General features: G+C 42.3%; 1 protein-coding gene across 1 annotated transcript in view; it reads left to right on the top strand.

Annotated features, from left to right (window-relative positions):
• The window catches only part of PPP1R1C (protein phosphatase 1 regulatory inhibitor subunit 1C), a 47,769-nt gene that overhangs the window by 14,649 nt on the left and 17,138 nt on the right, over positions 1-15,982 (top strand). The window contains exons 4-5 of the mRNA XM_089523253.1: positions 9,415-9,455; positions 13,706-13,766. Coding sequence (XP_089379379.1) covers positions 9,415-9,455; positions 13,706-13,766 — 102 coding nt within the window. The remainder of the gene's footprint in view (positions 1-9,414; positions 9,456-13,705; positions 13,767-15,982) is intronic.

The raw sequence follows: 15,982 nt of genomic DNA, 5'->3' as shown, positions 1-15,982 counted from the left end.
ACAACCAGGCAGCATCTAGATATTGAGGGGCCATTGAGACACAGTCCAATGGCTGCAGGGCAATGAGGAGAAAAGCAAAGCTATCACCCAATGTATACCATCAGATCTAGAAGGGTAAAAACTGTTCCCAACAATGTAACATTCACATCTTCAATCTTCTAAACATTAACAAAATAACCGCCATGAAATGTGCATCAATATATTTTAAAAAGTAAATAAAACAAATTGCAAAATGTAGCATTTGGTCATATAGGCCTTCTTCTGTCGCAAGAGTTGAATGAATGAATGAATCTTTATTTGTATACCGCTATTCCAATGATCACAGCAGTTTACAATCAGTTAAAATATGATACAACAAATCCAATAAAAGAAATCCCCCCACATTAAGCAATAAAATACAACAATAAAAATATCCATCATTCAATCACCTTTTAAAACCATTAAAACTAATAACAGCAATAACCCCAAAGACATCCATTACATTACAATTACAACAGCATAAAGGAGAAGAGTGGAATTAAGGCAGAAAAAATGAGTCTTTAGGTTTTTTCTAAAAGACTCTAGGGAGGGGGCTGAGCGGAGCTCAACAGGGAGAGAGTTCCAAGCCTGCGGGGCCGAAGCAGAAAAAGCCCTATGTGCAGACATCACATATCTCGTGTCAGGAACTCTCAAAAGCTGTTTCCCACCCGACCGGAGAGTGCGGGGCGGATTGTATGGGGAGAGGCGGTCCTCCAAGTACCCTGGGCCCAAGCCATTTAGGGCTTTATAGGTTATAACCAACACCTTGTATTGCGCCCGGAAGCCAATTGGCAGCCAGTGTAGGTCCTCTAGTACCGGTGTTATATGACTGGCTCTGGAGGTACCCGTAACCAGTCTAGCCGCCATGTTCTGAACCAATTGAAGCTTCCGAGTTTGGTACAAGGGTTGCCCCATGTAGAGCGCATTACAGAAATCTAGTCGAGAGGTTACCAGTGCATGTACCACTGTTTCAAGGTCCCCCCGGCCCAGGTAGGGTCACAGCTGGCGTATCAACCGAAGCTGATAACAGGCGCCTCTGACTGTCGCATCCACCTGAGAAGTTAGGTGGAGCGACGAGTCCAGAAGCACCCCCAGACTACGAACAGTGTCCTTTACAGGGAGCGTGACCCCGTTCAGGACGGGTGGAAAAATTTCCATCCCTGGACCAGGGGAGCCTATCACCAGTACTTCCGTTTTCTCTGGATTCAGGCTGAGTCTGTTTTCCCTCATCCAGCCCATTACTGACTCCAAGCAGGCGTTGAGCGGAGAGATGCCATCCCTAGTCACTGCATCAGTCGGAGACACAGAGAAGACTATTTGGGTGTCATCAGCGTATTGATAACACCGCGCCCCGTGTCTCCGGATGATCTCTCCCAGCGGCTTCATGTAAATGTTAAATAGCATAGGGGACAGAATCGCTCCCTGAGGGACCCCAGATGTGAGGGCCCTCTTATCGGAGCGACAGTCCCCCAGCTCCACCATCTGGAATCTACCCGAGAGGTAAGAACGGAACCACTGCAGAGCAGTGCCCCCGATACCCAACTCCCCCAGGCGCTCCAGAAGGATACCATGGTCGATGGTATCGAAGGCCGCAGAGATGTCCAAGAGCACTAACAGGGACACGCTACCCCTGTCCATGCCCAGACGGAGATCATCAATTAAGGCGACCATGGCAGTCTCAACCCCATAGCCCGCCCGGAAGCCAGTTTGAAATGGGTCCAGATAATCCGTATCCTCCAAGACCCTCTGCAGCTGGGAGGCAACCGCCCTCTCGATCACCTTCCCTAAGAATGGCAGCAGTGACACAGGCCGATAATTATTTCGAATTAGGGGGTCAAGGGAGGGCTTCTTTAATAAAGGTTTTACAATGGCCGTCTTTAAATTAGATGGAAAACGGCCCTCCCTGAATGATGAATTGACAATACGACGCAACATTTCTGTTGACGCCGTTCCCCCTTGGACTGCCAGCCATGAAGGACAGGGATCGAGAGAGCAGGTCATCTTCCTAACGCTGCCGAGGATCCTGTCCACATCCTCGGTACTAACAGACTCAAACTGATCCAGTATAACTGAGTCCACGGAAGCTCTGGACGCCTCTACTCTCGATTCTGAACCAATAACAGCGTCAAGATCAGCCCTTAGCCAAGAGATTTTATCCGCGAAGAAGTTGTTAAACTTGTCACAGCAGGCTTTAGATGGCTCCAATAGTGGGTTCAGGGGGGGAGCCAGTTGGGTAAGCTCTCTCACCACCCTGAACAGCTCTGCTGGACACGACTCCGCGGATGCAATTCGTGCAGCATAGAACGAATTCTTAGCTGCACCAATTGCCACTCCGTAGGCCTTCAAAAGAGACTCTAGGAGTGTCTTGTCGGATAAGTGCTGGTGTTTCCGCCATTTACGCTCTAGTTGTTGCGCAGTCCGCTTCCTTGCCCTGAGATCTTCCGTATACCAGGGCTTTTTATTGGAAGCGGGCCGGAAAGGACACTTGGGAGCGATACTGTATATAGCCCTGGAGAGATCAATATCCCAGGTGTTGGTCAGGGCATCAACAGAATCGCCGTCAGTTCCAACCAGGTAGCCCTCTAGGGCTTCCTGGAACCTTTTGGGTTCCATCAGCCTTCGAAGGTGGACCATTCTAATAGGTCCGCCACCCCCGGGGGGGATCTGGGTTGTCACCTTGATACTAGCCTCAACCAGAAAATGATCCGTCCATGACAGGGCAGAGATATTCGTTACCTCTGCCCACGGAGACTCCATGTCCGTACAGAAAACAACATCTAGTGTATTACCAGCAGAATGCGTGGGCCCTGAGACCAGTTGGGACAGGCCCATGGCAGTCATGGTAGTCATGAACTCCCAAGCCGCACCAGTTAGAGCATGACTAGCCTCGAAGGGGATGTTGAGGTCCCCCAGGACAAGAAGCCTAGGGGACTCCAGCACCAGCTCCGAGACCAGCTGTGTCAGCTCGGCCAGGGAGTCTGTTAGCGCACGGGATGGCCTGTAGACTAACAGAATCCCTAAACTGTCCCTAGCCTTCAGGGTCAGGTAAATACACTCAATGTAATTAGTCTGTCGAACATGGTTCCTGGTCAAGGAGAAGGTGTTTTTATAGATCAAGGCAACTCCCCCCCCCCACCCACTTACCCTGATCTGGTCCTTAACCGAGTACCCGGCAGGGAGGGCCTGTGCCCACACCGCTTCACTCTCAGGCCCAAGCCAGGTCTCGGTAATGCAAGCCAGGTCGCAGTTCTTATCTTCCACCAGATCGTATATTATGTGGGTCTTATTCCTGACAGACCTGGCATTGCATAGGAGCAGAGACAGGGTTTGTGGTACAGTTGGACTGACCCACAGGCCTCTTTGGCTAGGAGAGTGGATGGAAGGAGAGAGAGATATTATGCATCGATCCCGCCTTCCTTTGCGATATGTCTCTACCCTCCTACCGCTATATCTCCCCCTGCCCCACACTACTCCAATGGGAGCCCCGCTTAACACAGCCCCACCTTCCATTCCATCACCAAACTCAGTACACACCATGTCCACAATCTCCTAACAAAACAATAACAAAACAAGTTAATGTGCCACATTTGGGTCTGTAGACATGTTCTGGCAAATATGTCCAAATATTTTGTGTATGGGTTTGTTTTAACTTTACCTTAGGGATACACATTTAATAGAATCATAGAATCATAGAATTGGAAGAGGCCACAAGAGCCATCCAGTCCAACTCCCTGCCATGCAGGAAATCGCAATCAAAGCATACCCAAAAGATAGCCATCCAGCCTCTGTTTAAAGACCTTCAAAGAAGGGAGTGTGTTCCACTGTCAAACACCACTCAAAATGGCTGCCCAGCTCCTTCTCTCCTTCTCCTCTCTGTGGCAGGAACATTTGTTGGTTGTTAATTCATTAAAAAAATTCCTTTGTTTTAGATACAGATAGCTACCAGATTCCAAATGACTTGTATATACTCATGTATAAGTCTAGAAATGTTAGTCCAAAAATTGACTCCAAAAATCCAGGTTGACTTATTCATCGGTCATTCTAAGTCCTGTACTTTAACTACAGTGGTCCCTTGCCTCACGCAGGGGATTCATTCCGGACCCCGCTGCATAAGACAAATTCTGCCTATGCTCGAGCTCCATTGAGAATAATGGGGCTCATGCTCACAGCATGCCACGGTGCGCATGCACCATTCAGGAAATGGCACGGGGCTTTCAGCATAAGCTTAAAGCTGCATAAAGGGTGCCCGTGTATGACGTGGGTACACAGTATTTTTTTAAAAAAAACAACATTGCCCTCTCTACTCTCTCCACTTTGAATGTTTGGGTGGGAAAATGGCCGTGGTAGCAGCTCTTTGACGTTTCGCTTCAAAGGAGCACCAAGAGAAATCAGGCTTTGAAGAATTTGAATAAGACTTTTGTATATGTTTGTCAGTTTATCTGAGTTAAAATCAGGCAGAGTTATCACATTAAAGATAAACTATCCTCACTGCTAAAATAGATCCAAAACATGCTGCAGAAATAATCCAGTTTGAGACCTCTTTAACTGTCCTAGCTCAGTGTTAGGGAATTTTAAGAACTGTAGTTTTGTCAGACATTTAGCCGCTCTGTCAGAGAGCTCTGGTGTCACAACAAACTACAGTTCCTAGGATTCTCTAACACTAAGAAACTGGATTATTTCTGCCATGTGTTTTGCACCCTAGTCACCATTTTCATTGCTTTTCCTTTTCATACTTTCGTGATCCTTTCATCGTCCCCCCTCCCCCCATGCATGGTAACTTTCCTCACACATCACACAGCCATGATTTACTGTACTTACTCTTTCCTCATCCATAACCCATCCAGCTTTTAGGATGAGCACAAACAGTTATGTCTGCCAGAAGTTTGCAAATTCTTTGCCATCATTTTCCTTTGCTTCATCCTTTACATCCATTGTTATGTGTCCCTACGTTTTATCCTTGACAATCACTGGTCATACCAAAATCCATAATTTTGGCCCCAAAATGTACCTCGACTTGTACATGAGATTGACTTATAGTCAAGTATATAGGGTAGTTTTTTCCTTAGCTATTAATGGAGATCTTGATTAGAAAGTGATATTGATTAGAGAGCAAATATAGAAAACTATGCACAGCCTTTCCCTTTTAGGATCCATATGGTCAAACACTAACTTTAAAAATAAAACAAACAAGCAAAAACCCTGCACAGGTCCAACAATTCCATCAACAGTTGTAGCTCCAGTTTTCTCTCCCATTTCCCCCAAGCTGTACATGTTGCTTTTCTTGGCATGTGAAGTGACAGCAGAAAACCATTTAACTGCGTCCTGCTAATGTCAATATTCTACACCAGGGAGTAAATTAGATTCTATGGGATAAAACCTTATAAATATTTAACCATGAAAATAAATTAAATATTTACCAAGGAAGAATATTGAAATGTTTTCCTCCAAATTGTAGTGTAAGGGTAGATTTAATTTGTCCAGGATATCATTTTGGAGGTCTTGTTTGCTCACTTGGGGATTAATATGTGTAAGGAGATAATACTGAAAGCAGAAACCAGTAAAGTCTGAAGGTAATTGGTAGTTTGGAGACATTGATTCCAGAGATGAGGAGTTCTTTTTTCCTCATGTCTCACAAGGGAATTACCTCAGCACTCATTTTTTGCTCCTCATTCCCCCTTCTTGTTGATTTATTTTGCCAAATTTAATTAGCCAGTGGTTAGTGTATTGATTGTGGAAGTAGAAGTACTCCTAATTGGCATGCTCGTTGTAATTTATACTTTATATAACCTCCTTATCTTTATGAGTCTTTACATAAGATAAGATCATTTATGTGCATATCATTCCATGACGTCACTAGGATCAAGGAGGGTGGGAACCCAATGGAAATACCAATCAGAGGCATTAATTTTTAGCCACTACTTAATGCATTTCCTTTCATTATAAAGTAAATATTCTCTTATCACACAATCTCTTTTTCAATAAGTTGTGATAACTGAATTTCTGCTACTGAAACAAACACAGGATGTGGGGAGCTTTCCTTTTACTTTGGTTTGTTTTGTACTTGAAGGCCACTACCATGAGGCTGAGTAAGGGACAGATATTGAGGACAGAAGTAGAAACTTCCTAAATGTCCCCTCCTTATTTTCCACTGTTGAAGGACAAAGCTTTGTATGGCATACAGTTGGTCCTGTGGATCCTTGATTTTGCCATTTTATATAAGGGACACAATTTTACTACCACATTGTATTTAATGGGACTTGAGTGTCCACAGATTTTGTAATCCAAGGGGGATGCTTGAATCAAACCGCAGCAGATACCAAGGCCCCATTTGTTCAATCAAATCTGTGCCCTCTGCATTAGCCCACTTTCTCTATTAGAGGGCACTTTCAAAGTGGTGGAGTAAAATTTATTAGCCAGGCCACCCAGTTTTCATAACTGATCTGCAAAAAATCTACCATCTCATTCTTTCCACCAAGTAGCAAAAGGTTGGGCAATTCCTGTGACCTAGCGTGACATACAGAGGATGAGCAGGGCTGAGGCAGATGGTTAGTGGAGGCAAAGTTGGTTCACAGCCATCCATACACTCTTCCTTTTCACATTCATCCATTGACAGAAGAATCTCTCCCAGCCTGCATTCACATACTTCCCTACAGAAACTAAGGAATGTTTCCTTGCTCTCCGTTTTTAACTGCTCTAGAAGAAGACTTGAAGACTTTCCTGTTTTAGATGAAAGTATTCAATGATGGTACTGGGCCTATCTTCTGCCTGAGACCCCAGAGTCTCATATGTCAGTCATAACGGCAAATACTGGCCTGGATGAACCTTAATCAAATACTGGCCTGGATGGCCCTCTGCATCCCATGCTCTGCATTAGCAGAGCTGGAAGTGTGAAATGTTTTTATATTTATTGGGACATTTGTATTCTATTTTTCTGCCACAAAAGCAAAGTTAAAACAGCTTACAAATAAAAAAACCCAAAGTATTATGTCATGTTACATTATGTTAGAATACGTTCTAAGTACTTGTAGCCAGTTCTACATTATATATTAGACAAAATGCCAGTACTGGTTCAAACAGAGAGGCAGCTCTTCAGAAATGAGTACTTCTTGAAGGAGAGCTGTGGCATTGCTGCCTCTAACCAACCAATTGGTGTTGAATGTCTTTGGGTATGTTGGGCTGCTTGTAAATGGAGCTATCTGGAAGTGCATTTGATAATTTTATAGCTGAACTTTGTATCTTTTTCCCCCCTCAAGTGGCGTCATTCATTGCAAGACAGCACCATAGAAACAACCTTCCTCAATTCCAGCAAACTATTTACACATCATTTTCAATACGGATGGTTTCCTATTACAATAGTCGTGCAGCTTTATTACTTGGTGCCAGGGACTGATAAGCACAGAGATTTTTTTATTATTATCATCATCTGGGCTCTTCTTATCAAGAGGCAGAGAGATATCTCACTATAGCGAGACAACAGCAGCTACACAGACACAAAATATGGTCAAGGGGGAGATTAGTTTATTGAAATCCAAATACTTCCTTATTTTTGCAAAATGCCAATAGGGTCTTTATGTGGAGATTTAAAAAGGGAGTAGTCCCCTTATTGTTATGATCATGACACAAAAAGGAAATCAAAAATGTGATGTAGTGTTGAGAGTTTTGGACTGGGAGTTGTGGGATCCTAATACCCTCTGAACCATGAAGCTCACTGAGGCAGCATCCACACTGCGGAAATAATCCAGTTTCATACCACTTTACCTGCCATGGTCAGTGCTATGGAATTCTAGGAACTGTAGTTTTCTGAGACATTTAGCCTTCTCTGTCAGAGAGCTTGGGTGCCACAACAAACTACTGATCCAAGAATTCCATGGCATTGAGACATGGCAGTTAAAGTGGTGTCAAACTGGATTATTTCTACATTGCGGATGCAGCCTGGGAGACCTGGGGCCAGCTACTCTTTCAACCTGGGCTTTTGAGAGGATTAAGTAATAAATTTTTTCAAGAAAAAAAATCAACTCATGGTAGAAGTGGACATTTGTTTTCAGGATTAATAAATATTTAAAAAGAGGAAGTGGACGACAGGAATAAATGGACAATTCTCCAGATGCAGAATGATATTTTGTACCCTCCAGGATATCCCACTCCTCACCAGGAAAGGATGTCACTCTCATCAAGTGGGAAAAGTTTCGTCTCATATCTGATTGCAACTCTTTTATAGTTTAATGTATTCCAATGTATATAATATTGTTATTTCTTGAGATCAAAGTAGCTTGCCCAGTCAAATAATTCTAAGCATTGTAAATCACTTCTAAGCAATGATGATACATTGTCCATTCACTGATAAACAGAATATGGCTAGCATTTTTCAATGCATGGTATTTGCAAGGCTGCAGAAAGAAGTAGATCTATGAACTCTACATTGTAAATTAACTTACAGTTTCCCGCAGTAAAACATTTTATTTGTGGATAAACTATTTAATCTATTTGATAATTGCTAACTAATTAAGAAAGCTTGACCACGGGACAAATGGGAGTTAACAAGTCAAGTAAATGATTTGTGTGGTTTAGCGGTTTGAGTATTGGACTAGGACTCCCATGGAACCCCACTGGGTGACCTTGTGCAAGTCACATTCTCTCAGCCTCCAGAAGAAGGCAAGGGAAAAATCCCACTGAACTAGTATTGCCAAGAAGACCCCATGATACGTTCACCTTATGGTCACCATAGGTCAGAAATGACTTGAGGGCACACAACCCCCACCACCACTGTCAGATGGATAGTTATTCAAAAAAACAAGTGAGAAAAATGTGATTTGAAATCATGGTTGTTTGTTTGTTTGTTTGTTTTAAAAAATAGAGCTATGTGGCCTGAATAATCATTATACCTGAAGAGGCAGAAAAGCATAAATTCTGAAGTCATCATTGGTGTGCGTGTATGAGAGAGATAGAGATCTCCATTGGACATTTTAAATGTAGGGTAATATATTTAGAATAGAGGTGGGAATCATGCTACTGTCCAGATGTTGTTAGATTAAAATCCCCAGCTTTCTATATCATACTGGCTAGAGCTGTTGGAAACTGCCATCAAACAGCATGTGAAAGGCTGCAAGATTCCCATCCCTGCTTTACAAGAAGGTTTTTTAAAAAACACCCTTCTTAAAGCCTTAAATGATTATCTGAGAAACTATGGGGCTATACAGACCATCCCAAAGGGTTTGTCACTGTCTCTCAGTCTGACCTACCTCACAAGGTTGTGGTGAGGAAAAGAGCCATATGTGGCTTATTGGAGGAAAGGGAGGACACAAAAGTAACAAACAACACTGGGGCATTTGCCCTATTGAATTCAGTGAAGTTTATTTCATGGCAGACATCTCTAATTGCCTTTTCTCTGTTCTATAGAAATAGATGAAAAAAGAATGAACAACAACTCCCAAGATGATGTAAGTTAATTACACTTTAAAGTTTTAAATTGCTATAGCATCACTGTTTGTATTGTACTGTTGTATAATTAAAAATACTTCCTAAATGCTCTTGTAGGATATACTAGTGTGTAGTGAGAGAATTGCTAATATGATGCAAAATATAATTAATTGAAAAATGTTAGTTTTATGATCTCCAAACACTCACTCACAGGTGTGAGTCTCTACATAATACATCTTAGCTCGTTTCAGTCTCTCCTGAAGGCAGGTAAAATTTCTCCATCTCTGCATTATTTGCAATTGGTTAATTTAATTGATCAGGATATGTTTTTGCCCTCAGAGGAGGCTTCTTGATACATCTCTTCATGCTATTTTATTTAATTACTTAAAATTATATTTAGGGTATCTTTAGGAGTAGACCTGGGTGGCGCAACCTATGAGTGGCTCTAGTCCAAACTTTGTTATTCCAGAATTATTTGGGACTTCAGTTCCCAGAATTCCTGCCCTTTGATCAACCTAGCGGGGCTTTTTGGGAGTTGAAGTCCAAAATACCTGGAGGACCAAAGTTTGGGAATCACTGCTGTCTAGTCTTAAATGCACACTCTGTGTAGGGACTCACATGTATATACAGGAGTGTGGGTTTTTCCTGATAGTAGACAATTCTTATATGCATGAGGGATGTCCAGTGAATTCTGACAAATGTAAGCTCACCAGACCAGATATGATACCTTTTAGCAGTAAAGCAAACTTCCCTCCAGAGCAACCTGAACTGATACTGGACTGCACACAAAGATTTATTAGCTCTTCATGACACAGAAAGACAAACACATTGTTTCCAGAAATGCTATCTGTTTAAATTTCATTTCTTTAAGCACACTGAAGCTGAAGGAAAGAAGAAAGAAAGTGAGTGAGATTATGAGACTCAGGGCCTCGACAGACTGCCCCGAAAGGGTGGACTGGAGCCACCTGTTTTTACTCCTGACAGAGGTTGCAGCAAGCAAATAGCCTACGTCAGGATTAAAAAGAACTCGCTGAAAGCAGATTCTTTTTAGTCTGTGTGGCGGCTGCCATGAGTGCACCAATGGCGCACTCGTGCACAACTGCATCATCATGGCAGCCCCCATGTGGATCGAGCTGAGCCATGATGGCACCAGCGGTGCATAGTAGGGTTTAGGAGCATGCGGTCGCTCCACACTCCCAAGCCCTAAAATCGCCCCCAGATCACCGCTTTCCGGCAGTCTGTACCAGGCCCCATTTCCTAATCCCAGGGCACATTTTATGAAGCTTTCTCCAATTCCTGTGCTTTGTGTGAGGCACTAGGATTCAGGTAATTACACTTGCTTCCACCTATGTTTACTCAAATGTTATTATATTGTTCTGTAGTAAGCAAGAATTAGAGACGTTAAAGATCTGAAGTGAGGTGGCTTCAAGTTCTGCATGTTTATGGTTGTAAAACCCTTTCTTTGAAATGTTTTCTTTCTCACTTTTTTCCTGCACCCAGAAATCTTCCTTCTGTTTATCATAAAATGCTTTCCTTTCATTCTGTCTTTTTAATCTTCATGCTAATTGTCTACTGTGTAAACATTAGGCAACAAAGCCACACACACCCCATGCCAATCTATCTTGGCTCAGAAATGGAGGCCCTTGACACAGTGATAGGCACCCCTAACTAAGATGATTTCCTTCCATTTCTGTATATCTTTATCTGTGTTCCAACTCTCTTTAGTCTTCTTTAGAAAATCAGACACACCACCATTGCCTGAAATAGCTATGTCCAGTACTGATTTTTTTTCCCTTTCAGATTTAGCTCCAAGCATTGAAAAACACTGAGTAGTCAAGAGCAACATCCCACCATGCAATAAATATAATCAGCACTCTCTAACTTTACCCAATAATTTATTCATAAATTCCCTCTTTCCATCCATTACCATAAAATATTATGAACCACTTTATTATTATACAAAGACTTATAGTTCTGCCCAGAACCCATTGATTAGACTAGGTATGTTAAAAATAAACTGTTTATATATGTAACAGAAAATAAAACCCAGAGAAAATGAGAAAGACTATTTTTCAGATTTAAAAATAGTCTGAACGTTTACTATTTCACATTAATCTATAACTAGATAGATTTTAAGGATACCACCAAATTGATCTCTGGTGAAGGCACCTTTTAAAATAATGATTGCTCACAATAAAAGATAATATCATAGTTTTGTGCGCAGCCAGTGTGGTGTAGTGGCTTAAGCATTGGCGTATTACTCTGGAGACCAGGGTTTTAATCCTTACTAGGTCATTGAAACCCACTTGGTGACCTTGGAAAAGTCACCCTTTCTCAGACCCAGAAAACCCCATGATAGATTCATCTTAGGGTCCCCATAAGTTGGAAATGACTTGAAGGCACAGAAGAACAGAAATACTCAGTACAGTTTAGTGAGACTCACATAGAACATGTGCATAGGACTGCAGTTTTATTTTAAAGTTGTGGCACTCTGGTGTTATAAAGAACCAGTTTGCTCTCAGATTTCTGAGTTACAGATTCTATATCTTTTCTTCATACAGTTTCAGACAACACTTTCATTTAAACTATCTTCAGATTAATTTTTTCCTAACCCTTCAGAAATAGAAAGAAAACCTATAGTTGGCACTCTCTATCACATACAATTTTGGCATTAGCCCAATACATGTGGTAGTTCATTGTTTCAACCATAAAGTAAAGCATCTTCTAATTCAAGCAGCCCCATAGCAAAATATTATATTTCTTGTATTACTTATTTCTCAACATTAATAGCCTACAGATTAGTTTACAGAAGGAAGAAATATGCTAGAACTGTGCTAAAGTAGAATCTGGGCTTTCATGGGCAATAATGCAGAGGATGTGACAAGATATTTTGCCACTCTTCTTGGGTGACCAAGTTCACTGACAGTTTTGTCTCCTGGTGTGTTGTTCATTTTAACTTGTTTTGTGTATGTTGTGCCTTCTTATTCCTGGGAAAAAGGACCACATGAAAAACTTGATGACATCAGTAAGCAAAGGAAGTAAGCCTAAGTCTACGAAAGTTCATGCTACCAGCTGCTTTCTTTCAGGAAGGTCTGGAATAGCCTGGCTCTAAAAACCAACTTCCTGGTGGCTTGGAGCCATGGCATTTAGAAGCCAACCCCCCCTCCCCAAACATCTTGAATCTGCCTGGTTGCCCAGATATGGGTGGCTTCATGACACTCTGGTGGTGCCATGTTTATACATTGTACATTGCCAGACCATCATGAAGCCACCACGGGGTCATGGTAGGACAGGAAAACTGGCCGGAAAAGGAGAGGAATTTTGCCACTCCTTTTTTGGCTGGCTTCAAGGTGGATTGAGCCACTGAGTATGTTCACCGCCGCTCCAATCCATCTTTGGAAGGAGCAGCTTCAAGCCCCCCCCCCCTTCCGCCCATCTTTTTTGCCACTTAGTCTCAAGGATGCTACAAGATCCTTTTGCATACTGATTTTCCAAGCTAACATGACTATGTCTTTGCACTGATGACATCTGAATACTGTGTTGCCAATCAGATTTGACTCTACAATGATGACAAAGCCAATTGCAAGATGAGTGAAGCAAAGCTTCTTAGATCAACATTATTCTTACTCTGAAGGGATGAACATTGATTTCATCCATAGCAGTCAGAGGGAAGCTTCAGTGGCAATCAAATATTTCTCATACAAGTATCCTACATTTCAGCTCAGCTGTAAAATATAGGTGAACAAAACACGAATGAAGAACAGCATGAGTAACTAAGGCTCGGTACGGACGGGCAGCTCTGTGCTGCCTGTCTTTCCTGCTTTTCTGTGCCACAGCAGCCACACCGCGCAGTACCGACATGCTACCAAAAAGATGCCACTATAAGCAGCTTCTTTTTGCGGCGCCATAAAGGAGAAATGGCGCTGCCATGATATCACTTCCTGGAAGTGACATCTGGACGCTGCATGCTGTCAGTGTCATCATGGCACCCACCTGTATGGACAGGAGGGTGTCATGATGCCACAGTCTGCCTGTACTAGGGCTCAGGAGCATGCTGTTGATGTGCACTCCCAACCGCTAGTATCGCCGCTGCCAAGCCACTTCCTACCAGTATGTACCGGCCCTCTGTTTAGTAACTAAGCTGCAAAAATAATGTGCTCAGTATGTATGTACATAGAGAAAAATGTAGATTTCTTAGAAATTTCCTGATTAACTTTTATATCTTCGCTCCAAGTTGTGCTAAAACATTAATTCTTTTTATTTGTTTTAGTCACAGAATGCCTCCCCCAAACAGAGGAAGCAGAGCGTCTATACCCCTCCTGCTATGAAAGGTACTGTCCAGGTACTGTTCATTATCATGCTCCTGTCTTATTCCCTCAGTCATAACATGGTGTAAAAAGAAACATTTCCATATCATCAAGCAGCTTGCTTGACATATTGGGGTGAAAATCAGATCCATTTCTCAGCTGATTGACATGGGCCTTAAACCAGATCTATACTTGCTATTGTTATCTTGTTCCTCACTGTGACCCAATGGGGATGAATATGCCCAATAAATTTTCTAGGGATAACCAGAAAGCCATAGGGAGAACATAGGGAGTTGGAGTCTTGGCTTTTAAAAGGAAAAATAAAATGAAAAAAACATCAAGGGGAAAACAGATGATAGAAAGGAGTGTGCCCAGTGGCCAATGCTTTGTAGACCTTCCAGATCCATATTTTAAGGCACCAGTTCTCAAACTTTGGTTCTCCAGTTGTTTCGGACTTCAGCTCTCAGAATCCATCACCAATGGCTATGCTGCCTAGGGCTTCTGGAAGTTGAAGTTCAAAACATGTGGAAGACTAAAGGTTGAAAAGCACTGTTTTAAAGGTGAGCCAGACCTATCTAGTTATTATTAACTTGGGGTTTAGCTCTGGTTTATTTAAAATTGTAAGCCTGTTCAGTGTAATCATATCATATACAGTACAGATGAAATGATATAGGTAAAAGTACAGGAAATGGATATGGTAGGGATGCACCGAACAATTCAATACACACACACACCCCTAATAGAGAGGTTGTTATCAATTATTAGATTAGATAATCCATCAATCTCTCTCTCTCTCTCTCTCTCTCTCTCTCTCTCTCTCTCTTTCTATCTCTTTATCTCAATGTTGGGCTCTCAGTGTCTCCCCCTCTCTCTAATTATCTTTGGGACTCATGATTTCACCATTTGCTTGTGTTAGGTAAACAGAAAATAACAGAAATAGGTAAAATAAAAAAAGGACCTGTGTAACTACCACCTGGTCAGCCTGACGTCAGTATCAAGGTCCCAGAACAGACTGTTAAATAGTCAATCTGTGCACACTAAGTAGGGAATGGTGTGATTACTAAGAGGTAGCATGGGTTTCTTAGAAATAATTCAAGCCATTTTTATAGTGTCACAAGCTTAAGACACTGGGGACTACTGTGGATTAGCATATATTGGTTTTTGGAAGGCCTCTGACAATAATAGGCCTCAGTGATTTTCTTGTAGGCAAGCTAAGGAATGGTGGGCCAGACAATGCTAATGTTGATTCATAATTGGTTGACTGACCAAAGCCAGAGAGTGCTCACCAGTGGTTGTTCTTCAATATTAGATATTCATCTAAGTAAGAAAAATGAAAGAGGTTTCATAGTCAGAGGCAGAATTCATTCCTGGTCCTGTTAACCCAGTGTGCATATAACCCTCCACTTGTTATTCAACTGCAGTCCCCACCAGCCTTAGCCAGCACATCCAGTGGTAAGCAATGCTGATAGCTGTGGTCCAACAATGTATGGAAGAGTACACTTTCCCCACACATACATACCAAATAACTGGATCTTCTTCAGAATTGTATTTGAAACCATCTAAATCAGGAATAGGCAATACACATCCTTTAGGCTTCTCCCCCCCCCCCCCCACTGCTGCACAATTACACCAGCAGAGCCCACGACTATCCATACCACTGAACCTTTTCCGTATTCTTTTCCTTCCTGTCATTTGAGGAAGAGAGGATTAGTTTCCTTCTATGGTGTTACAGGGTTCTGTGGTTCAGGAGGACACTCCAGCATCCTCCTGCATCATGGATTGCTGCTGCAGATGTCATCCAATCTCAATGGAAACTTTAGCAACTCAGATTCAGCAAATGCTACAAAGATTTGGCAACAGCCATCACAACAGCAAGAAATTTGCTCGCTGCAGCTCTAAATGCTTTGCCACTGAGCTGGGTTCCCGACATACTCAATAAATAAATAAATAAACAAATGCTCCATTCAGTATTTACTACCTCTATTTGATATCATAAGACTGATGTAACACCAGCATGCAATTGGAAATGGAAGCATAAGGATTTCCCTTCCCAACCCCCAACCCCTGTTTATTTTGGGTCCACTTGCACTCCACTGCCCTCCACAAGATGTCATCCAATAATCATTTCAGCAGGGAATGGCTTACTCCATCATCTATTTGTGTGTGTGTGTTTTACTGGAATGCAGCACACTGGAAAAATCAATTTGAGTACTATTGATTGCAGAGCTATCTCTAGAGCA

The sequence above is a fragment of the Sceloporus occidentalis genome, unplaced genomic scaffold (assembly GCF_023333645.1).
Source record: "Sceloporus occidentalis isolate IW3139 unplaced genomic scaffold, rSceOcc1.0.p SCAF_4, whole genome shotgun sequence".
Lineage (NCBI taxonomy): Eukaryota > Metazoa > Chordata > Lepidosauria > Squamata > Phrynosomatidae > Sceloporus > Sceloporus occidentalis.
The sequence above is the reverse complement of the archived record's forward strand: the minus strand, read 5'-3'. Positions and strand labels throughout refer to the sequence as shown.